At 41.8% G+C, this 26,164-nt stretch overlaps 1 protein-coding gene across 9 annotated transcripts in view; it reads right to left on the bottom strand.

Moving 5' to 3' along the window:
* St3gal3 (ST3 beta-galactoside alpha-2,3-sialyltransferase 3) overlaps positions 1-26,164 on the bottom strand; it is a 192,188-nt gene that overhangs the window by 56,187 nt on the left and 109,837 nt on the right. For 5 of the 9 annotated variants that reach the window (XM_005317921.3, XM_040288511.2, XM_005317922.4 and 2 more), the window contains one exon: positions 12,933-13,025. The exons of 3 other annotated variants lie outside the window; for them this stretch is intronic. In XM_005317921.3, coding sequence (XP_005317978.1) covers positions 12,933-13,025 — 93 coding nt within the window. Of the gene's footprint in view, positions 1-12,932; positions 13,026-15,177; positions 15,300-26,164 lie in introns of those variants that run through there. One more of the 9 variants, XM_078026121.1, reaches the window with a different exon arrangement.

Genomic DNA, 26,164 nt, shown 5'->3' with positions numbered 1-26,164 from the left:
ATGACAGTCTGAGCATGGCCAGACCACTTCTGCCCAGCTACAAAGCTCCCTGCTTCCTGAAATTCAGGCCCACCCTCAGAAAATATCTGAATTGTAGCCAGGAATCAGCTCAGTCAAGGCTTGGGGAAAAAACAGGCCGCCCTCCAGTTGGTGGCTATAACCTGTGTAGCCCAGGCCCCTAGGTTACTTTTTTTTTTTTTTTGCATTCAGCTTCTAAGTCTCACCCTGAAAAGGACTCAGGGTTTTTCATAAGGAAGAGACCTGCCATCCACAAAAGTGGGCCCTGGGGTGCAGCTGTATACCAGAGAACATTTGGTCCTTCCTTTAGCAAATTCTCCTCGGTGGAGTCCCTGAGTGTGAGGCCTGGAACAGAGATGGATGGAGCCAGGCTCACCCCTTCCTTCTGCACCTGTACCCTATGTGCAGCTGGGGCTGTGCTGACAGCTCTCGCTGGCTGGCCTGCAGCCCTTGAACCCCATGTTTTCTACCAATAATCAGAGTGACAGCAATGCAGTGTATCTCTGAGGGCCAGAGATGTTGCTGGAGCCCACTGGACAGACAATCTCCTAGACAAGCAGCCTTCCTCAACTCCCACCACCCATACCAAGCACAGTTTGCTGCACTCTGTCCTGCTGTCTCTTGCACTTTTAAAAATTCTATCCCAGGAACTCAAGGTGACAAGAAATGGCTCCAACAAAGGCAGTTGATGACCATGTTAAATAAAGGTCACTGTTTCTAAAGAGGGATTCTTTCCCTCAGGGGAACCAAACGGGCTCACAGGATCTACTCCAACCCTGTGCCATCCCTCAGGGGTAGGGGGGGAGTGGGGAGAAGCCCACTGGGAAAAGGGATCTGGATATCAGGGGCACCTGTGCATGCAGCAGTCTTTGGGCACCAAGGAAGAGGTACAGGAGCACAGGCATCCTAAGGTCAAAAAGGTCAAAAGGTCAAAAGCATCCTAAGGATAAACAAAGCTGAGGAAAGTCCTTGGCTTAACCTCTTTTGCTGATCCTGGGGGTGTACCTGAGGGCGCATGGGGGAGATGGAGAATGAGGTGGAGACAGCCCTTTTTACTAGGATAGAAGCTCATGGATCAGACACCTCAGACACAAGGAGGCACTGCCAATGGGGATAGTAGGTACCAAGCCAGCCCCAATTAGGCCCCACAGAGTTGGTTTCTGAGCCCAGTTCCCAAGCACATGCCTTGCCCATTTAGCAGGCTTGCCCCATTTTGATGTTACTTTTTGGAACAAGTTCTGCACCTGGCCCTGGACCCACACACACTATCTGGAGGGCGGAGCAGCAGAGTGAAGATGCTGCAGTGCACGGTCTCCAGTTAGCCCGCTGCTGAAAACCCAGTCTAAGCCCTTGGAGAACCTGAGGGGAAGATGGGTCTGTCCTAACACCACAGGCCCAGAGATGCCATAGCCTGCTTTCAACAAATAGGCCTGCCTTCATGCTGCTGCATTGGTGAGGAGTATAATTCCCTCGCCAAGGGCTCCCTGGCTACCTCATTTGCCCAGGTCTGGACTCCACATGCCCTGGGGCAGAGAGTCGAGAGCTTCCATGACAGGGGATGGGCACGGGCTGGGAGAGGTGAGGCCTCAGTCATGCTCCTCCCTGCCAGCTTCTGCTATTTATTCATAAAAGGCTAGTCATACAGTGACCTACCTCTCTGAGGACAGACAAGAGAAGGAAAAGCAGGACAATGTCCCAAAGGTGCCAGCATCCTGCTCTCTGCCCAGCTGCTGCCTCACCCCCGGGACTTTGTGTAGGTGGAGCTGACACCTGGGGCCTCCCTCTCATCTAGGAACTGGTACAGGGCTGGCCTGGAGCCTCACGTTCTAAGCTTTCATCAGCTTTTGCTCTTCTCAAGAAGCACAGCTCCCCACGTGGGGATCTTGTACCTGAACCAAGAAAAGCAAAGCTGCTAATCTGACAAGATCAATCCTCAAATACCACAGGAATGCAGCCCGGCTGCCTGCTCTCCCCAGGGACTGCGCTTCTGAGCACCTTCAGGATTCCTGCTCTCTAGCCAAAGGGAGCCCTGGGCTTAGTCTCAAGGGAAGAAGCGGCCTTCACCAGGGTGCCTGGCCTTGCTACAGAAGCTCCAGCTTCCTGGGATAGCTCAGACATCTCCTTCACCAGCCAGCCTCTCATCAATTCTCTGGCTTAGGGGTTTCCTCTGTCTTCACCACTCCTGGGCACATATGCCTGGATACATATGTGACTCAAAGCACTGTCCCCTTCACCCTGGGGTAATCAGCCAGATAGAAAAAGGAGGCTCAGAGAGGTGAAGCCCAGCCAGCCCTGCTCTTTCCACTGTGGCTCAATGCTTCTCAACCATCTGTGAAGGACCAGTTAGTTTTGCTTTTTAAGTTTCAATTCTGCCACAGAACAATAACTGTATAAAATAAAATAAAAAGGAAATCACTAGAAAAATAAGCACACATATAAAATATGAAGCCCCATTTTTAAAGTATTAAATTCACCAACATAAACTTACTCTAATTGTTAATAGTTTCCAAATCTTATTCTCAGTTTCTCAAATATCTTGTTGCAGACTAGTGTGCATCGATTTTGATTCCACAACACACAACAGATGCTCTGTGTGGGACATTCTACTGAGGCTTCAGCCTGGCCTCACCCTCAAGCAGAAATTAGAGGAGGATGAGACAAAGCTCCTCAGGTCTTGACCTGGGGCAGGAGAAAAGATGCCATCAGGAAGAGTCAGAAGCCTAGAACTTCTCTTACAGCACATAACGACATAACCTGGGAAATCTCCACAGGTAGGTCGACAGTATTCACCTGTTCAAAGCAGCGTGGAAGGAGATTTTCCTAAAGAAAACACAACTTTTGGGCATCCACTACAGTCCCACCTATGAGGGTTGGAAGAGAGTGAAGAGGAAAGAGATGAAGTGTACAGTTTAGAGTACGAGGGTGCTGAGTTCCTTGAAGGGGTAAAGACAAAGATAAAGAATTAGTTTAAAAACAGAAAATAGAGGTCAGGTGTGATGCTAAGGAACATATGGCGCAGGGGGTGATGGCAGAGAAACTAACTGGATTCAGATAGAAATCCTGTAGCTTCAGGCTGGAGTCCAGGTCAAGGACAGGCATTTAGTCTGCCAGCCCATTGAGGCTACCCTTGCACACTCTGCAGAAAAGCTCTGGTTACTGAACACTCCTGCTCTTCCTAGTACCCAGGGATTTTACTGCAGGGATTACCTACCAAAAATATTTAATATACCCTCTGAACAAAAGGAATCTGCATTCCTCTGTAGGCGCATGGTTGAGAGCCATGATTCAGTACAGCAGGTGGGGTTGGTGAGTGCTGACTCTGTGTCACTGTGTCCTCAAGCAAGTTACAGCTTTCTCATCTACAAAATGGGTACAACAGCACTTATTGCACAGGGCTGTTGTAAAGGCTGACAGGTCATGAATACACGGCGTTTAGCAGAGTGGCTGACACACAGTAAGAGTTCCAAAAACCATGTGACATTTATGCATAAGTTCTCTGTGTCTGCAGTAGGATGTATGATCTCTGAGGGGAAAGATTTTAGGCATATTAGACATGCTGAAGGTCCAGCACTAGGAAAATGTCTGGCACTTCGTTGAATGAGTGACTCCACAGCACACAACTGCCCTGATAACTGGAAGCTCTTATTATTAGGTGTACAGCATAGCAGGTAGTCGATGTGACAATCTTCAAGGGATGGGGAAACCTGAGTATGATTAAGTAGTACTATAAGGAGTCAGTGAAGGGAATGAAGATTCAGGATCCTGAGGAGTGGATGAAGTTGGAGGATTGGGGCTTACAGGAAGGAGCTAAGCTGATCTTCCAACCTCGAGATTCAATGCTGCTTGGATATTCAGTTGAGAGGGGAAGGAGAAAGCTCCCATATTTCTGGTTCAGGTGAGAGTGGACCTGTTACTGAAATAATATGGATTGATTCAAAGTATTGAATACTCAGGGGACATTGAGTTTGAGATACTTTTGAGTCACCCAAGTAGGTTAGAGATCAGCAGAGAAACAAGGTTGAGAGTTGTCAGCGCACGTGTTAAAGTGGTGAAGCCAGAGGAGAGGAGGGCCATATGGACGCTGGTAAACACCAGTATCTAAGATGGGCACAGGAGCAGGTGGCCTGCAGTAGAGACTGAGAAGGAATCATCGAAAAGTCAAAGGGGAGCCGGGAGGGTGTGTGGACAAAGAACTGAAGAGAACAGAGTGTTTCATAGTGGAGGAAGACCATCAAAAAAGGTTTATCTACCCCCTGCCTTTATCAGGAAGTACTTTTTCTTGATTTGGACAAGAGTACTTAAAAGAGGGGAAGGGTAGGAGCACAGGTTAGATCATACAGATTCAGAATTAGAGGGATAAGAGGAAGTAGAGACGGCAATCTCAGCTTGTCTTTATCATACTCCTCCTGGCAAGGAAGGGGCTGTGTCCATCTTGCTCCCAGTCTGGAAGGACAGTGATTCTGCAGAAGTGGAGGAAGGGACTGTGCTCTACTTTCCCCTGCAATTTATGGTATGGGACAAAGCTTAGCTAGATGCCTCTCAGTCTTACCACACTTCCTTGGTGTTGCAGTAATAAAAATCCCAGGATTCTTCTCTGAAGGGCAGAGAGGGGAGGGCTTTGGAATGTGGGGATACCAGCTACCCAGCTAACCTGGCCAAGAGCCCACAGATTTTAAAGCCCCCAGGCAGTGCAGTAGGCCTCCTGCATCTTCTCACGCAAGGGTTCCAAAATAGGCAGCTGGGACTGTGTCAACGCTCCAGACTTCCTGCCTCAGAGAGCTGTGCAAGGTTTCGGCAGCCATCCTTGCACTCTACGGAACACAGCCAGCTTGGACCATGGCAGTGATTCCTTAGCAGTATGAGAATCACAGATGTACACCACACCCACCAGTCTTCTTAAATCAAAGTGTTCTCAGGAGAAGTGTGGTTTTCCTCTGTAGAGCTGGGTAAGGCGGCAATTTCTACACCGGCACCTCATCAGCCACCACCAGGCTGTACTCTGGCCACTAGCCACCCGCCCATGAAACAGCAGCCGTGAAAGGGGGTAGAATGTGCTCTGTGGTCAAATGTTTGGGTTCAAAAGTTGGTTTCATTACTTCCTGTATGACCTCATGCAAATTGCTCGACTTCTGTGTCTCCATTTGCTCATATTTATACACTAGACTACATTTCTCTTATGATTGATAAGAGGATTAAAACAGAAGAGAGAGGAAAAACTCTTACCAGCATAGGACCTGATACAAGGTAAGCCTCCAATAGATGATGTTAGCTATCACTGGCTGCTGCAGATGTTGCTCTGCAGTATGTCCACAGCATGAGTTACAGCTCTGCTTTCTGCCAAAATTGGTGGTCACAGGCTTTGCCTGAAGATGCCACCCATTTTGCATAGGCCTACTGGTTACCATCTAAAAGGCATGATACTTTCACCAAAGCACAAAATAACCCTCAAATGTAGGAAGCAAAGTATTGTTAGGAAAATGGAGAGTGTCAATTAAGGTTCTGAATAAATTATATTCAAATGAATTATAGTTAAGTCAATATTTAAAGTATTTACTATGACCTACTCTGGTATCTGTATTTCTTCCTTAAAAAGAAAAAAAATCCAAATACCTTATCTAACCATAATGAAAGTCACTGAGAAAACAATTCACTTGTTATGTGTCTAACATTAAATTCTGCTGCAATGATCTAATAACATTTATGGCTCCAAGATAAATCATCACATTTCATTTTCTTAACTAATGAGTTAAGTAATGCTCAGACTTTTCCAAGATTGCATAGCCTGTAAAGTAAGAAAGCTATGAATACTTTCTATCTCCAAACCTCATCTCTTTCCAATGTGGCATGTATTAGAATATGTCATAATAATTATTTTTCTTCCTTAGCTGTCACTCAAAGTGTCTTATCAACATTTTCAAACCCTCAGACTCTTAATATCCAGAGGGCAGAAAGTAATATCCATTCACAAAACAAATATGAAGTGTCTACTTAGTGCTGAAGACTCTTCTAGATGTTGGCAGACCATCGCTCCATGCCAAGAGGTACATGGCCTACCTTTTAGGAAGATACACCAGTAAATAATTATTATACCAGTGATGTGTGTCAGGTACTGTGGTGGTACAGCATGAGAAAAGTGGGTACATGTGCACGGGAGTGCAAGAGGGAGTAAGGGGAGACTTTCCACTCCATGGAGACCAAAAAGATAAAGATCCCTAATCCAAAGCTTGGAGCAGGGCAGATGCATGATAAATCCTTTGGACCCTGCTGCCATTCCCTCCCCATCTCTCCCACACAGGAAGCAAGCAAGGCACAAGGGAGGGAAAGAGGACTTGTCAGCAGACAGCACAAAGGTCTGAGAAGGAGCAGGCTGGCTTCTCAGACAGGCAGGACAGGCTGCCACGTCAGCACCCCCCACTAAAGTGCCTATTCCCCAGTCCGGGTCCAGGGTGAGAGTCAGTGACTAGATGGGCTCAGAAGACTAGGGCTTGGGAAGAGAATGACTGCTTCACACAGCATTTGGTAATAAATAAAGATTTAATTGTCTGTTTGTTTGTTTTAAGGTCATGTCAAAATAGTTGCACCAGAACCTTTTCTGTCAAAGTACTGATGCTACATAAATAAAAATCTTGAATTTATTTAAGTGTTTTCTTGGTAAAAAATGTTATGAAATACTAGTTATTCATATGAAACAAACAAACAAACAAACAAACCCTGATGGATTAATAATTTAAATATAAACAAAAAAACTTCAAAGATAAAACAAGACAAGAGAAAGGCACTATCATAAACTGTGTATATAGGTACACTCAAAAACTGCCATGGAGGACAACCACCAATAACTTTCAAAATTAAAATGCCTATAACTTGTGACCCAGAAATATCACTTTATTCTAGATAATCTGCATGTGGGAAATGATGTAAAAATATAATTATTCACTGAAGCAATATTTTTAATAGTAAAGTAATAATAAAGTTGGGAATTTGCCAAGATCAGACTAACTAGACTAGGAGACATCCTGTACCTCATGAATGAGGATCAGAGGACTTGTGCTTCTGGCCATCATGGAACAGAAGAAACAGGATTTGTCTTCGTACCTTAGACATCTAGAAAACTAGTCAGACATGGGGAACGGTGGTTTTCAGGCTTTGGATAACAGTACAGAACTGGCCCCAAAAGAGGGAACAAATGAGGTGAGCCCCAAAACTGCTTAGCTTACTGCCTGGGCACAGTGTCCAACATATATGGACGGGGAGTATAACCAGAGCTCAGTGGTCTTTATGAGTTGAGAGAACAGATCAATGTTTAGAAGACAGCAAATGACACAGAAAGCTATGGAGATCTTGAAAGGGGTCTCCTCAAATCTTTGGCCAAGTACTAATCTGTGAATGTCTGAGAGGAAGCCTGGAGGCTGAGGAAAGGACCACAGGGAGCAGTACATCAACAATTCCTGGTGTCCACAGAGTCCTCTAGGCTGTTTGTGTTCAACAAACCAGAGTGGAAATGAATCAGCCAGAGTGGAAGGACCTGATGACACAGGAGGCACTGGGCAGTGTTCTCAGAGGGCACTGCATTAGGAAAGGGGATACATTAGCCCTGGACAAAAAGCTGCTCAAGACCTGCCCTAGCAACATCAAAAGCAAACTTTAAAGGGCTATCCCCAATTCCAAGTAACTTAACTACATGCCCAACCAAAATCTAGCACTATTTAAAGGAATACAAAATTTAGCACAGGAAAATGTAAAATTTACATATCTGAAATCAAATAAAATTACCAGGCATAAAGAATAGAAAAATATAGGTCATATCCAGAGGAAGAAAAATCCATCAGTAGAAACCAACCCAATGACACGATGGAATCAGAAGACAAGTATGTTCCATGGGGTCAAGAAAGCAGAAGAAAACATGAATATAAAAAAGTGAAATGGGACAGGTGCAGTGGCACATACCTATAATCCCAGTGATCTGGGAGGCTAAGGAAGGAGGAGCACAAGTTCAAGACCCGCCTCAGCAACTCAGTGAGGTCTTAAGTAACTTAGCAAGACTTTGTCTCTAAATAAAATATAAAAAAGGACTAGGGGGGTCTGGGGATATAGCTCAGTTGGTAGAGTGCTTGCCTTGTATGCACAAGGCCCTGGGTTCAATCCCCAGCACCATACACACACACACACAAAAAAAAAAAAAAAAAAAAAAACTAGGGATGTGGCTCGGTGGTAAAGCCCCTCTGGGTTCAACCCCTGGTGTGTATACATACACACACACACACAGGAAAAAAAAAACAACAAAAAACTTAAATTTAAAATGATGACAAAATACATGTAACGTAAAATTTACTATCTGAACTACTTTTAAGTATACAGTAGTATTAAGTATAATTCACATTGTGGTATACCTAAGAGCAGAAATACTTTCTTCTCTAGTACATACAGAATATTCACCAGGACAGACCATATTTTATCCCTTAACACTCAGATCTCAAGCATTTTGAAAGTATTATAATCAGACAAAGTATATTCTGATTACACACACATTTCCAGGAATCTAAAACAATAACCCTCTAATCAGATGGATTCAGGATAAGAAAGAAGAAATACCAATGCTAGACCTAATTTCCAGGGATGGGTGCGGGGCTGAGGGTGAATTAACCACCAACAGCCAATGATGTAACCAGTCATGTCCATTCAATACTACACTGGAGTCTGCCTGATGCATTAGGGTAAGAAAAAAGAAGAGGTCTCTGGATAGGAAAGGAAGAAATAAGACTGTCTTCAGTAACAGAAGACGTGACTGTACATGTTCTGCATGATACTGGTGCAGGGATGGGCACAGAACAATGGAGTACCCACAACACGAATGTTCAACCCATTTCAACAAATGTGCCAAGGTAATTCAATGGGGAAAGGACAGTCTTCAATACAGGGTTCTGGAACACTTGAACATTAATATGCAAAAAGGAAACTCCTTACATTTTACTAGATAGAAAAATTCACACAAAATAGGTCAAAGCCCTTAAAGTCAGAGCTAAACCTACAAAAATTCCAAAAGAAAACAAAAATCCTTTGACCTTGAATTGGAGAAAGATTTCTTAGATACAACATTCAAAACATAATCCACTAAAAAACTGATGTATTAAACTTTTTAAAATTGATTAATTTTTTATATCTTTGTATATAAAGTATGTTCACGCCAATTCATGTCTTTATACATGTACTTTTTTGCATTACAATTCTTATTACACATATATACCACAATTTTTCATATCTCTCTTTGTATATAAAGGATGTTGACACCCAATTTGTGTCTACATACATGTACTTTGGATAATGATGTCCATCACATTCCACTATCCTTGCTAATCCCCTGCCCCCTCCCTTTCCCTCCCACCCCTCTTCCTAAACTCCACCAGAAAACTTCTAGAACTAGTAAATGAATTCAGCAAAGTAGCAGGATATAAAATCAACACCCATAAATCAAAGGCATTTTTGTATATCAGTGATAAATCCTCTGAGAAGGAAATGAGGAAAACTACCCCATTCACAAAAACCTCAAAAAAAAAAAAAAAAAAGATACTTGGGAATCAACATAAGAGGTGAAAGATCTATAAATCAAAGAAGACCTTAGAAGATGAAAAGATCTACCTTGCTCTTGGATAGGCAGAATTAATATTATCAAAATGACCATACTACCAAAAGCACTAAGCAGATTTAATACAATTCCAATCAAAATCCCATTGACATTCCTCATAGAAATAGAAAAAGCAATCATGAAATTCATCTGGAAAAATAAGAGACCCAGAATAGCTAAAGCAATCCGTAGCAGGAAGAGCGAAGCAGGTGGCATCACTATACCAGACCTTAAACTATACTACAGAGCAACAGTAACAAAACAGCATGGTATTGGCACCAAAACAGACTGGTAGACAAATGGTACAGAATAGAGGACACAGAGTCTAACCCACAAAACTACAATTATCTTATATTAGACAAAGGTGACAAAAACATGCACTGGAGAAAAGATAGCATCTTCAACAAATGGTGCTGGGAAAACTGGAAATCCATATGCAACAAAACCCCTATCTCTCACCATGCACAAAACTTAATTCAAAATGGATCAAGGACCTAGGAATTAAACCAGAGACTCTGTGTCTAATAGAAGAAAAAGTAGGCCCTAATCTTCCTCATGTGGGATTAGGCCCCATTTCCTTAACAAGACTTCTACAGAGCAAGAATTAAAACCAAGAATCAATAAATGGGATGAAATCAAACTAAAAGAGTTTCTTCTCAGCAAAATAAACAATCTGTGAGGTGAACAGAGAGCCTACATCCTGGGAGCAAACTTTTACCCCTCACACATCAGATAGAGCACTAATCTCTAGGGTATATAAAGAACTCAAAAAGCTAAGCACAAAAAAGACAAATAATCCAATCAACAAATGGGCCAAGGATCTGAACAGACACTTCTCAGAAGAGGATATACAATCAATCAACAAATGATATATTAAACTTTATCAAGATTAAAACTTCTGCTCTGTGAAAGACAGGTTAAGAGAATGAAAAGAAAGACAAGAAAATACCTGCAAATCACTTGTCTTACAAAGGGCTACTATTCAAAATATTTAAAACCCTTAGAATTCAATAAGACAAACACCCAACCCAACTAAAAATCAGCAAGAGATAGAAAAGACAGTTCCATAAAGAAAATAATAACATGAAAAGATCCTTAATATTTTCAGTCAGTAGTAAGATGCAAATTTAAACCAGAGTGAGATAATCACTATAAACTCACTAGAATAGTGAAAGGCAAAAACACTGAGTACAAAGACGCAGGGACACTGGAACACTCTTTCATAGCTGGTGGGAGAACAAAGCATTGAAATCACTTTGGAAAACAGTTGGGCAGTTTCTTATCAGTCATACATTTAACATAGGAACCAGCCATCACACTCCTAGGAATTTCCTTAAAAAATACATTTTACACAAAGACCTGTACTATTATATTTATAGTGGCTTTATGATTGCCCCAAATTATAATTAACCTGCATGTCTTTTGTCCTTTCAGTAGACAGACTGTGTGACAGTCACATAATGAAATACTACTCAGCCATAAAAGAGAACAAACAAGGAACACACAGCACATGTTTGAATTAGCAATGCATTATACTAAAAGAAAGAAGCTAACTCAAAATGTTACATACTATATGAACACTACAGGGACAGGAAATAGATCAGTGGTTGCCAGGGACTGGAGGCAGGGGAGGGATAAACCACAAAGGGGCCTGGAGAACTTAACTGTTGTGGTAATTATATAAAGTATGCATTTATCAATGGAACTAGTTATGGAACTACACTAAAGGGTGAATTTTACTGTATATAAATTAAAATTCAGTAAACCTTACTTTTAATAAAATTGATACATCCATGCAATTGTAGATTATATAATCATTTAAAAATGGTATGAAGGGGGCTGCAGTGTAGCTCAAGGGTAGAGCATGTGCTTTGCATGTGCAAGGCCCTGGGTTTGATTCCTAGCACCAAAAATAAAAAAAGAAAAATAAAGAAAGAGAGATGGAGCCACACATGCTCTCTGGAGCATGTATGGCTAATTATCCATTAGCCATAAGATAATCTCTATCATATTTTTAGCAGTAAAAATCAAGGTACAGAAAAATAAATCCAGTATGTTCCCAATTATGTTAATACTGGCTGTGTCTGGGGAAGGGGTCTGGAGGGACAGTATAGATCCTTTGGTATTATTTGAGTTTTCTTCCCACATGCTTGTATTACTTTCAATTAGGAAAAATAGAAGAAATCTATTTACAGGTTAAGGAAAACTCACAGGTATCTGGGCCAGGGGACACAGTTATAAAAGCTTCCAAAAGTACAGAATATAGAACACAATGCCAGACACTTCAGAGGTGCTCAATAAATAGCTGGAGAAAACAGAGTATTTGGAGTCAATTCGGAAGGTAGATCCCAAGCAGAGTACTTGGCAGTACAGCATCTGCTTTATACCAGGAGCTAAGCTGGAATTGCTCAAACTGGACAAGAGAGGGAACGTACAAGAGAGGGTATACTGGACTTACTTTGGGGCAGCACTTGCTCAGCATTCCCTTGCAAGCACACTGTGTGCGCTAACCCCACCCTTCAAAGAATGGGAGGCAAGGTAGTACCTCCTCCAGTGAGCGGAGTCACTCCCAGGACTCCTCTGGTGGTCTAAATGCTACATCTCAATGCCTGGAGGGTCCTGAGGAGCCCCCCCCCCCCCCCCCGTCGCCCCCCCCATGAGCTCCCACCACTTTCTGAAGGAACTAAATGACAGTCTCAAGGCACTCTGGACAAGACAAGACAATCCTAGCTTTTACAGTCCCTTTTCCATGCCAAGGCCTTCAGGAAAGAAAGAAGGTTGGAATGTAAGCAAGGCCCGATAGTGGCATTTGGTACAAGAAACTCCCTGGATGAGGCACAGATTCCTTCAGGAAGCCCAATATCAAGGAAATTAGAAGCTCCAGAATGCAAATGGACCAAGAGGGAAGGTGTCCAAAACGTGGACATTCTCAGAAATTAACTTTGTTCCCTGCTTTATTTGGCCAGCTAGTGGGTCCCAGCTTTGGCCACTGATACTAAGAGTAAGCATGTGTCTTCATTCGGCAGCACTGCCTGGCTGCTCGGGATGCCTGGCTTCTGTGGGTGACCATGTAGGTTCCGTCCCCTCCCTCCTCTCCCTGAAACAGGCTGCACTGCTGAGTGCAGAGTGGGGTGAGGCACAGCAAGGCACAGAGTGGGGTTCAGTCCTTTCCAGACACTGGAGACTACTGGACACGCGAGAGAAGTGAGAGCAGCATCTTGTTTTCTTTGGAGAACATGAGCTACTGTGTGGGGACAGGCTGTCTAGGCAGCAGAAGAAAGAGAGCACTTACCGGGGGAAGATGGCGGTCATCAGGGCTGAAGCATAGCCCGGTTTGCAGGCTCCCTCTGAAAAGTTGGCGTACTTGGTGGCTAACTCAGCAGGCCTGTAGGGAGAGGAGGAAAGTCACTGCCTGCCAGGCACTGAAGAGTCACTGGGTTATTAACTCATGAAGAGCTGCAGGGGCTAAACCTTGAATAAAGCTTTCTTCCCTACAATCGGCACTTCAGGCCCTTTTCCACCCTAAGGCTTCAGTGGTGGAAAAACCCCAAATCCCTAAGGGAACAGATGGATCAATAACCAAGGTCTCTTGATGGAATCTGTAGAAGGAACATACTTGGTTCCACACAGATTCTTTGTAATAAGCCTGATACCAAGGAAATGAGAACCTTCTCCAGGCTCCAAGATTGGGGGTGAAGGGCTGCTCATACTTCCACAGCCAGAGATGCTGCCCTTCTCACTTTCCTGATATGTCCCCACATGTCCAGCTTCCTCTGCTTTTACCCTGTGCACCACACTACGATACCCCCAGTGGTATCAGTGGTTACCCACAGTAGCCTGGATATAGACACAATAAATGTGTGTTACTGGGCTACTGATCTAACCCCTGACCAACTTCTAGTAATGGGTGGTCTTCTGTTCTCTGCCTGGAATTATTCCTTGTCCTTTTCCTCCTGGTGTGTTCTGGCTGTACTCAGGTATTCCCTGACCCGCTGAGTGGGCCAGGCGCTTCTCCACATCACACACTCACCTCCACCTGCACGGCCATAGGGAGGGCACCCCTCCCTCACCATACTGTAAATCCCTGGGACCAGAGTCTGACTTAACATCCCTCTCCCCAACACTGTGCATAGAGACATAGAGAAGATTCCCGTAACTATCTGAGGAACTGTCTGAGGAAATGGCCCTGACAGACCCTGCACTCCAAACTGCAGGCCAAGTCATCTCAGGAAGCCATAAGCTACAGACAGTGGAATACTTTTCAGAAGACTGTGTTCCAGCGCTGGCCTTGCTGCTATGTGACTACAGCCGTGCCACCCAACACCACTGGATTTCAATGTCCTTATGTGTTCAATGGGGCTTTAGTCTAGCCTTATGGGCTAGAGTCACCACCCTCCGCCAAGGCTTGGCCCTACAATCTAGAGACCACCAGGACATCTTCAGTGAAAGGGCTCAGTGACTGCTAGGGTTAGAGGTCCTTTCTGCTGGGGCACCTGAGTGAGCCTGGCTGGCTGCCAGTTTTGAGTCCTACTCCCATCCGCCCCCACCCTTGGGCCCTCTGCCAACTCTCTGGTGCCCAGCTACTCTGTTTGGCTGAACTTGATGGCAAGCTGACCTTCAGCACTGCACCCTGCAGGGATTGAAGGGTGGGTGTCAGGGGTGGTACTTGTCTTGGACAGCCAGAAATTTGATGCTACTGCCTGTGGAGTGTCACATCTGATTCACTCCTGGGGGGCTAGTCCAGGGCCCTACATAAGCAATTGCTCATTGAATAGAGACAAACTCATCTGCATCCATGTCATTTTTTTAGAAATCTACTTTTTAAAATTTATTTTTAGTTGTAGAACAAATATCTTTATTTTATTTATTTATTTTTATGTGGTGCTAAGGATCAAACCTAATGCTTCAAAGTGCTAAGCAACCGCTCTACCACTGAGCTACAACTCCAACCCCTAGAAATCTACATTTTTAAGCCTTCACTAACATTCAAAGCCTGAAATGCAAATGCAAATGTTGAGTGACAACCTGGGACTTTATTTGATAGGCAAAAGAAAAAGACAGTCAAAAGTTTTAACAGGAGAGAAACAGTATTTTCTTATGTAAACAACTGTGCTTTGGAAATGAAATATAACCTCAGTGCAATTACTGAATTTACTGGAAGCTTCTGCGACCAGGCAGTGACTATAACATTCTAGATTGCTTAAGTGGATGCTATGCATTATTAATTTACATGAGTTTCAGAAAGATAAAGGACCTTACCAAGATCATGCCCCTTCATGGGAGGGGAAAGTTGCATGTGCACCAGCTCCTCTTTAGCACCAGTGCAGAAGTTACTCACGTGACATTACCAGCAGTGTGATCACAGGGGATGGAACAGTGCCCAGTGCTAGCACAGGAGCAGTTGGCATGGCCAGAGATGAGTAGAGAAGAGGGTCAAGAAAGCCTCACCCAGCTCTTTGGAAGTATGTACATAAGGGTGTGGCACTTTGAATCTCTTTATGCCCCGTCTCCTCACCCCCCACTGTTTACTTGTTCACCTTTGTACTAAGTTCCTGTGGTCTTTCTGAATTCCAGAAAGTTTCACAAATTGGGGCTGGGGATGTGGCTCAAGCGGTAGCGCGCTCGCCTAGCATGCGTGCGACCCGGGTTCGATCCTCAGCAGCACCACATACCAACAAAGATGTTGTGTCCGCCAAGAACTAAGAAAAAATAAATAAATGTTAAAATTCTAAAAAAAAAAAAAAAAAAAAAAAAAGAAAGTTTCACAAAGAAGTTGAAAGATGGATGGCAGCTGCCCTTCCTAACAGTAGAACTACATGCACAACACAAAAACCTTTGGCTATAACTTCCTTTTCTGTAGTGTGCACCTCAGCTCTTGCAAGATGCTTGAAGAAAGGCTGTAGGACAGCTCAAGGCTTCTAGGATCAGGTTACCCAAGATGGAGAGGAGAGAATGCTGGCCAGCTGGGGCTTGGGAAGCCTGAACCCAGCAGGGCAAGCGGCGTATTACTCTTCCCATGGCAGTGCAAGGCCATGGAACAGGGACGGTAAGTGCTAATCAACCCCTCCTCCTTTAAAAAGCATCTCTGGGCACACTGGGCCATGTCAATTATTACCAAATTAAAATGCCTCAGAAATGGCCTCCTGACTGTCCCAGTGAGAGAAGAATAGGGGGAGTGTTGGGGATTCTGAGTCATACAGCAGTCTGGGACCTCTGGGGCAGTCAGCGGTCAAAACCACCAAGATTAATGGTCGCCAACTCCCTCAGGCCAGAATAGTTAAGTTTCTCTAAGGCACTCACACTCCAAATGCCAGGAGGCCCCACAGATGTCTGATCAGATCATTTGGCCCTTGTTCTTCCCCTACTCTGCAGCTGGCCTTTCATTTTGGGAGATTTAGCATTTCAATCAGTAAGAGCACCCATTGTGTTGCCAACGTGACTACCAAGCCCTGGGGGTGAAGAGTGTAAACCACACACTCTCAAGAGGAAATCCAGATGGTAAGACTGGAACCCAACTTCCACTATCCCACCTCGATCAGAAGGGCTGAATTTGAGGATTCAGGCCAAACAATAGGTTGTAAATGGAAAGAATGTCAGATCTGGAATCGGAATCTTTCACAGAGGACACTGAAAACCTGTGACACCTTGGGCAAGCGATGGAAAATCTGATTCTCAACTTCCTCATGTGCAATGGGCACCACACACATGATTCCTAGGCTCTGGCGAGGATGAAGTGAGAAAGCATGTTTGGAAGGCTAGCCATGCTCCAAAGCACCATGAGTGCTATGTCAAAGAGGAGGTGGCAGACACAGGTAGCCACAACAGGGAGGCTCTGAGCACTTCACATCTGGATTCAATCATAGGCGGCATGGGTGCCCTGACCAATGTGCATCTGAAGGATCAACACTGGGGAAATGACAAGTACCGCTGCAGGAGGCAGAAGAAGCTGTTGATGGGAAGGAAGGAAATAACCAGGACAGAGTGCGATAAGCCAAGGGATGGGTGTGTCTGGACAAAGACACAGGGTCCAATCCTGTCAAACATGGTGGCAGGCCTGGTAAGGTGTGGCTACATAGGGACTGCTGCTGACCTTGATGAGAGCGTATGGGAGTGAAACTCTGATTCTATTGGATTTAAGAGAAAACAGGACAGAAACTGGGAGTCATAAAATACAGATTATTTTTAGGAATTTTTCTATAAAGGGAAACAGAAAAATGTGGCAATAGCCAGAGGGGGCAGCAGGGCAAAGATAGGATTTTTTGAGGTTTTGAAATATTTTAGCATATTTATAAGCTACTTAGAATAAGAAAAACTCTGTGCAGTAGAGATGGGACAGTTGCAGAGGGAATGTCCTGGGGAAAGGTGGGAAAGAAAAGAATCTAGCACAAAAGTTCAAGCACCATGTCCTTTAGGAACACTCCATGATGCTCCTCCCCCCAAATAGCACCAATCCACCCCACCTGTGGATTCCAAGCAACCTAGCACTGACTTTCACCCCAGCTTGCTCGGGCCCTTTCTCTCCCACCTTCTTCCTTTCCTTCCTTGCATTCATTCATTTAACAAATATCCTTAGGCAATGAAGTCCCTGGGCTTGGGTTTTTATCCTGGCTCTATAGCTGTGTGTCTTGGGACAGGCCAATGAACTGCTCTGAGCACTCATTTTCCACCTCTTTAAAACTGGGATTATGCTACTGCTTACTTCACAAAATTGTTGGGAAAATAATGTTGACCTTAAAGTGCTGACACCTAGTACAATGCTGGCATCCAGTCATCACTCAACACACACTAACTGCAACAGTCCTGGGATGTGCCAGGCGTGGCCCTGGAGCTAGGGATACAACAGGGATCAGGATTTGGTTATGGCTGAGCACGCCACACACTGAAGAGTCACTGCTATTTTTTGGTGGTACCGGGGAATGAACCCAGAGTTGCTCTACCACCGAGCTATGTCCCTAGACCTTTTTTGTTTTTGTTTTTTGAGACAGGGTCTCACTAAGTTGCTGAGGCTGGCCTTGAAACTGAGATGCTCCTGCTGTAGCCTCCCAAGTTGCTGAGATTACAGGCATGTGCCACCATGCCAGGCAAATGGTGAGTGATGATCCATATCTTTTTGTTCTAGATTATATAGATTTAGTATAGCATACATGGCACAGAGTATAGAAGTACCACACAAAATGTTGGTAAAACTCATTTGGTCACCTTGATTTGACAGGTTCATTAACTGGCTTTTTTTTGCACTGTCATCCTCCATCCACACTGGGGTGTGCCAATCCACTCTGACACCACTGGCCATTTGTTCTATGTGGCCTCCAGTGTAGACCTGGGTTTCTAAACAATTCTTACCCTACGCCCAGCCACCTGTGATAAACTCTGAAGCACTGTCAAATATCTTCCTTATTATAAGAGAAGAGGAGCACTTGATTGGAACCATGTGGAATTTGTGGCATTTCTGAGTTTTGGAGGCTCTGCCCTCTGTATGGGCCACTGGGCACAACACACACGCTCCATCAAACCAGGCCACTTTCCTGTTTCATCAGTGATTCTGGGGCTGACATTACTATGGTTTATCCTTGTCTTTGGCCTTGTAATTTTCTTCATCGTGGCTGGGAAGATTCTCTCCATGAAGCTCTCCCAGTGCTTGGGCTTGTTCTGCATGGAGAATTCTCATAGGGACTCTCTATTGGGGCCTGCTGTGACTATTCCAACTCAAAATTTTGTTTCTATGCTTCATTTCTTTAAAAATGAAAACATTCTCTTCTTGGGTGATAGTGAAAAGATCAGGGCAGTTGACATCTACTGAGCATAAGCTATGTGTCTGACAGTGGGTCTAATTATGTAATTTATCTTTATATAATCTTCTAAACCAGTGCTGGCCTTAGACCCAGGCATGTGGAGCTGAAAGAGCCCAAGAGAGCACATGGTTGGTGGATATGCTGCTCTGTATTCACACTACCTAAATTCCAATGACGAATTTAATACAACCAGAAAATGTAGCTCAACTCACATCTCCCCTTCAAGGTTACACTTGCATTTGTGGTCACCATCAACAAAGCAGTCACAACCTTTGACAGTCACTGGAAGCCAGTATTCCTAGGCATCAGAAGGATAATGCAGCTGAGTGCAGTGGCGCACACCTGTAAGTCCAGCAGCTTGGGAGGATTGTGAGTTCAAAGCCAGCCCCAGCAAAAGCGAGGCATTAAGCAACTCAGTGAGACCCTGTCTCTAAATAAAATACAAAATAGGGCTGGGGAAGTGGCTCAGTGGTCAAGTGCCCCTGAGTTTAATCCCCGGTGCCTAAAAATTTTTTTTAAAAGCCAGGTACTCAAAGTCACAGTATAAACACAGGATATCTTCCTGGAGCAATAAATGTACTTAAAAGAGATGAGAAAGACTGTATCAAGACAACACGTTTATGGTATAGAATTCAAAACTTTAAAAATAAGAGGAGAGCTAGGCATGATGGTGCATGCCTGTAATTCCAGCAGCTCAGGAGACTGAGGCAGGAGGATTGAAAGTTTGAGCCAGCTTCAGCAACTTAGTGAGGCCTTAAGCAACTTAGTGAAACCCTGTCTCAAAATAAAATAAAAAGGGCTGGGGATGTGGCTCAGTGGTAAAGCATCCCTGGGTTAAATCCCTAGGGGGGGGGGGAGAAGAAGAGGGAGGGAGAGAGAGAGAGACAGACAGAGACTCGCGCTATCTTAAAGAATATTCATGCTTGACAGAGCTGCTGGTGGGGCCTCACTTTCTCCCCCTACCCAGGATGCTCTGGAGGAACTATTTGAGAATCTCAGCACTCAGGGATCTGATGTCCCCACATGGATTCCTGCCCTCAAGATTGTAATCTAGGAAGCAAAAAAGGCATATAAATAAAAGATACCTTCAAGGATGAACACAACAAGAACTATGCACAGGGGGTGGGGAGATGAGGAGATGGGCATGGCCTGGGAAATTATAGGGTGATGTCAAAAAAAGAGAGGGTAGAAGGGCATTCTCAGCAGAGGGCACAGTATGTACAAAGGCCCAGAGGAGAAAGAAAGCCTGGCCCATGTGGGAACTGTCACTGTGAGACCAGATCAAGGTCTTGCTTCCAGGACAGGAACCTGAACTTCCAGTGGGGAACCACTGAAGGATTTGCAATGCAGAGGAAGAGAAAGGGGGAGGCCCAGATCAATGGTGATAGTGGACATGGAGAAGAAGCAAAGTTTCCCATCAGAGATGTTTTGGGAACAAAATAATAGAAAGTGAAGGAATGTAATCAATAATCTTGAGCAATACCAGGGGCTTTAGTTTTCATTTTTTTTTACATTATTGCTAGTTCTCAAACAACTCTGTGATAGACATTGTCATTCTAATTTTATAAACAAGAAAATACAGGAACTCAACTGGAAAGCAGCAGGAAGAAGATATGACCACAGTTCTTTTTGATTTCAAAGACTCTGGTTGTTGCTGATTTATTTTATTATTAATTTTGGTGCTGGGGATTCACAGAAGGCCTCACATATGCTAGGCATATTTGGTACCACTGATCTACACCCCCAGTCTTATTTTAAAAAATGAATACACTTTCTTTTTCTTTCTCTTTCTTTTTTAAATTTCAAAGCCCTTGGTTGTTAGGGGTGGTGGTTTTTTAATTTAATGCACTTTAGTTTTTGGAAGGGTTTTAGATTTTCAGAAAAGTTAAGTATGTAGAATATGTAGCTCCTATATATCTCCTGCCCCGCTCCACATTTTCCCCTACTATTAACATTTTGCATTGGTGTGGCACATTTATTACAATTAATGAAACCTTACTGATACATTATTATAAACTGAAGTTCACAATTTACATTAGCATTGACTTTTTATATTATGATTCTGTAGATTTTGACAAATACATAATATACCTATCCATCTTTCTCCCCCTTCTCCCTTCCACCAATTCCATCCATTTATTGGCAAATGCCATAATTTCATTCTTCTTTATGACTGAATAACATTCCATTGTGTATATACACCACATTTGTTTTATCCATTCATCTGTTGAAGGACACCTAGGTTGGTTCCAGAGCTTAGCTACTGAATCACTGATCTCTTTAGTCTCTATAGTTCTGCCTTTTCCAGAATGTCATATTGGAATCATATAGTATGTAGCCTCTGAGACTGGCTTCCTTCACTTAGCTCTTAGTATTTAGGGCTTCTCTATGTCACTGTGAGCCTTGGTGGCTCACTTCTTTTTAGTGCTGAATAATAATATTCCATTGTCTGGGTGTACCACAATTTGTTTATCCAGTCTCCTATTAATAATGACTTGGTTGCTTCCAATTGTTGGCAACTATGAATAAAATTGATAAATATTCAAGTGCAGTTTCTGAACGGATCTGTTTTCAACTCAATTGGATAAATACCAGAATATCTCATCAGACCATGTTTAGCTTCAGAAGATGCAGATATGGTGCAAAGCAGCCAGAACATTCTGCATTCCCACTAGCAATAACTGAGAATCCTATTGCTTCACTTCCTTGTCAGCACTTGAGATTGTTGGTTTTCTTTCTTTTGCCATTCTGATAGACGTGTGACAGTATCTCACTGCTGTTTTAATTTGTACTTCCCTAATGACATATGATGTAAGCACCTTTTCATATGCTTATGTGCCATCTATATATGTTTTTGGGGAAGGCATCTGTTCAGATCTTTTGCCCATTTTTAAAGTGGGTTAGTTTTTTTTCTTATTGTTGACTTTTAAGAGTTCTTAGTATGTTTTAGATACAAGTCCTTCATTGGGTGTTTTGAAAATGTGTTTCCCAAGTCTGTGGCTGGTTTTATTCATTTTCTCTCATTCTCATTTTTTAAAAAATTTCTTTTTAATTGTAGGTGGACACAATATCTTTGTTTTATTTATTTATTTTTTGTGGTACTGAGGATCGAACCCAGTGCTTCATCATACGAGGCAAATGCTCAACCACTAAACTACAACCCCACCCATTTTTTTTCTTTTAATAAAATGAGTTTGTATGTATTGCTAGTTTCAATTACAAGCTAAAACTCTAGCCTAAGTACTCACATAAACAAATTTCAGTGAAAACACATTTGTATTGCTTATGTAGCTTGAACAGACTATCTAAATAACTAATGACTTGACTTTTTTTTTGAAATTTTAACTAAATGTTTTATTACTCTTTAAAGTGTATTATTAGAATATAAATACAAAAGTGTTTGGTACCAATTATTATACATTTAAAAATGCATAATATTCTCTTCTTTTTTAATTTTTTTATTTGCTTTAATTAGTTACACATAACAGTACAATGATCTTGATATATCATACATTTGAATCAGATGAGATTGACATTTCTTTTCAATTAGGTCAATTAGAGTATCTCCATTCCAAAAACTTTTGTTAACTTCTTCGAAATTTTCCTTTGAGGGATGGGGATGTGGCTCAAGTAATAGCACTCTCGCCTGGAATGCGTGAGGCACTGGGTTGGATCCTCTGCACCACATAAAAATAAAATAAAGATATTGTGTCCACCTAAAGCTAAAAAATAAATATTAAAAAAAAAGAAATTTTCATTTGACTTTATAAAATCACGTGAGAAAAATCAATAGAAACAAAGTCTATCTGAATATTAAATATTCTTCCTATTGTAATCTGCAGCTTTATCAAACATTTTAAATGATGATTTACAGAGTTAAGAATTTTTTTAAAACACTTTTTGTTTTTTAACGACATACTTTTACTTAAGAGTGGTTTAGGTTCACAGATTTAGGGAAAGGTAAAGAGACTTCCTGCATATCCTCTGGCCCCATATAACAGCCTCTCCCATTATTAGTACCTCTCATCAGTATAGCACGTTTGTTACAATTAGTGAATCTCTATTGACATATCAAAATCACACAAAGCACACAGTTTACATTAGGGTTTACTCTACCTGTTGTATATTCTAAGGCTTTGGACAAATGTAAAATGATATATATCCATTACAGTATCATACAGAGTATTTTTCTTTTTCTTTTCATTTTTATTAGTCTTTTTAGTTATACTTGACAATAGATTCCATTTTGATATAATTATACAAGCATGGACTATATCTCATTCTAATTAGGACCCTATTCTTGTGGATGTCCATGATGGTGAGATTCATGGTGTACATTTATATGTGTACATAGGAAAATTATGTCAGTTTCATTACACCATCTTTTCTTTTCCTATCCCTCTCCCTTCCCTTTATCTAATCTATTGAACTTCTATTCCCTACCCCATTGTGGGTCAGCTCACACATATCAGAGAAAACATTTTACTTCTGGTTTTCTGGGACTGGCTTATTTCAGTTAGCATGATATTCTCCACATCCATCCATTTACTGGCAAATGTCATAAAATCATTCTTTTAAATGGCTGAGTAATACTCCTCTGTGTATATATACCACAATTTCTTTATCTATTCATCTGTTCAAGTGTGCCTAGGTTGGCTCCATTGCTTAGCTATTATGAATTGTGCTGCTATAAACATTGATGTGGCTGCATCACTATGCTGATTTTAAATCCTTTGGATATATATTGAGGAATGGGATAACTGAGTCTAATGGTGGTTCCATTCCAAATTTTCTGAGGAATTCCTATACTGTTTCCAGAGTGGTTGCACCAATTTGCAGTCCCACCAGCAATGTAAGAGTGTACCGTTTCCCCCACATCCTCACCAACATTTACTTGTATTCTTGATAATTGCCATTCTGACTAGAGATGGAATCTCAGTGTAGTTTTAATTTGCATTTCTCTAATTGCTAGAGATGTTGGATATTTTTTCATATATTTGATGACCATTCATATTTCTTCTTTTGAGAAGTGTCTATTCAATTCCTTTGCCTGTTTTTTGATTGGGTTATTTATTGTTTGGAGTTAAGTTTTTTAGTTCTTTATATATCCTGGAAATTAACACCCTCTCTGAAGTGCAGGTGGTAAAGATTTTCTCCCATTTTTTAGGCTCTCTCTTCACAGTCTTGATTGTTTCCTTTACTATGAGAAGTTTTTAGTTCGATGTTATCCCATATACTGATTTTTGATTTTGCTTTTTGCACTTTAGGAGTCTTGTTTAGGAAGTCACTTCCTAAGCTGACATGTTGAAGTTTGGATTTACATTTTCTTTCAGTGGGTGCTGGGTTTCTGGTCTAATTCCTAGGTTTTTGATTTACTTTGAGTTTTGTGCAGGGTGAGAGATAGGGGTTAGATTTCATTCGACTACATATGGATTTCTAGTTTACCCAGCACCATTTTCTCCAATGTAAGTTCATGGCAACTTTGTCTAGTATGAGATAACTGTATTTATGTGGGTTTGTCTCCATGTCTTTTGTTCTGTTTCATTGGTCTTTATGTCTGTTTTGGTCCCAATACTATGCTGTTTTTGTTACTATAGCTCTGTAGTATAATTTAAGGACTGGTACTGTGATGCTTCCTGCTTTTGCATTTCTTACTAAAAAGGGATTGCTTTTGCTATTCTAGGCCTCTTATTTTTCCAAATGAAATTCATGACTGCTTTTTCTATTTCGATGAAGAATGTCATTGGAGTTTTGAAGGGAACTGCATTGAATCTGGATAGTGCATTTGCTAGTTTGGCCATTTTTACAATATTAATTCTACCTGTTCAAGAACATGAGAAGTCTTCCTATCTTCTAAGATCTTCCTCAATTTCTTTCTTTGGTGTTTTGTAATTTTCATTGTAGAGGCCCTTCACTTCTCTGGTTAGATTGATTTCCAAGTTTGTTGTTGTTGTTTTGAGGCTATTGCACCCTTCACAGAGAACAAGTTTTTAAAAATTTAATAAAACAATTTACCAATTTCTTTCTTGGATTATGTTTTTTTGTTTTGTATCTAAAAATTTACACCAAATACAAGATCACCTGGATTTTTCTCCTATGTTATTTTTCTAAAGTTTAATAGTTTTTCTTTCCCTTTTCTTCTTTTTTTTCTTTTCTTTTTTGTGGTGCTGGGGATTGAACCCAGGCCCTCATTCACCCTACACAAGTACTGTACATTATTCAGCTATACCCCCAGTATCAGAAATTTTATAGTTTTGTGTTTCATAATTAGGTCTATTTAGGTTCCATTTGAGTTTATTTTTGTGAATCATATAAGAGGAAAGATTAATTCGTGCATATGTGATGTCCAATTGTTCCAGCACCATTTGTTGAAAAAACTATTCTTTTCCCACTGAATTGCCTCTGTTCCTTTGTCAAAGATCAACAGACTCTATTTGTGTGGGTCTATTTCTGGGCTCTCTCTCCTGTTCCATTATCTATTTGTCTATTCCTCTGCCAATACCATGCTATCTTGATTATTGAAGCTTTATTTCAGGACTGAAGCCAGACAGTGTCAGTCTTGAAACTTTGTTTTTTATCAGTATTGTTGGCTATTCTGGGTCCTCTGCCTTTCCAAGAACTTTAAAATGAATTTGTTGATATCCACAAAATAATTTGCTGGAATTTCACATTGAATCTATAGATAAAGAATGAGAATAATGAACATTTTAACAGGACTGAGTCTATCTGAACATGGTATATCTGGCTCCATTTATCTGGTTTCTTTCATTAGTTTTGAAGTTTGCTTCATTCTTATACATGTGTATACACACACGTGTATCCATACATCTGTCTTCCTTTCCGCCTTCCCCTTCTCCCTTTCCCTCTCCTTCTTTCTTTCTTTCTTCCTTCCTTTTTTTTTTTTTTTTTTGTGGTGATAGGGATTGAGCCTTGGCCTTCCTCATTCCCTTCCTCCCTCCCCCCCTCCTGTGTTAATGTAAACGAAACCATGTTTTTAATTTTAAATATTTTTAAAATATTTTTTGAGAGAGAGAGAGAATTTTTTAATATTTATTTTTTAGATTTTCGGTGGACACAACATCTTTGTATATGGTGCTGAGGATCGAACATGGGCCGCACACATGCCAGGCAAGCACGCTACCATTTGAGCCACATCCCCAGCCCTTAAATTCCAATTATTCATTGCTGATGTGTGTGTGTAAGAAATTGTCTTTTGTGTATTAGCCTTGTTTCCTGCAACCATGCTATAATCACTCATTAGTTCAGAGTTGTTTTTTTTTTTTTTTTAAACCAATCTTTGGGGTTTAGTATGTAGACAGTAATGTCATCTCTGAATAGAGACAGTTTTATTTCTTCTCAGTCTATATGCCTTTTATTTGCTTTTCTTATCTTATTGGAACCACTAGGACTTCCAATATGATGTTGAATAGGAATAGTGAAGGGTAACAGTTTTGTTTTTTCCCCATCTTAGGGGAAAAGCTTCTAGTTTTTCTTCATTTAAGCACACATGTTAGTTGGAGGTATTTTATACATTTGTAAAACTGAAGGAAATTCCCCTCTAATTGTTTGCTGAGAGCTATTTAAGTCATAAATGGGTACTAGACTGTGACAAATGTTTATCTGCATCTACAGATATGATTGAATGATTTCTTTTTCCTTTAGTCTAGTATATTGGCTGATTTTCAAGTATTGAACTACTAGCTTTGCGTGCCTAGATTAAATTCCACTTTGG

This window comes from Ictidomys tridecemlineatus, chromosome 11, assembly GCF_052094955.1.
Source record: "Ictidomys tridecemlineatus isolate mIctTri1 chromosome 11, mIctTri1.hap1, whole genome shotgun sequence".
In the NCBI taxonomy this organism is placed as follows: domain Eukaryota; kingdom Metazoa; phylum Chordata; class Mammalia; order Rodentia; family Sciuridae; genus Ictidomys; species Ictidomys tridecemlineatus.
The sequence above is the reverse complement of the archived record's forward strand: the minus strand, read 5'-3'. Positions and strand labels throughout refer to the sequence as shown.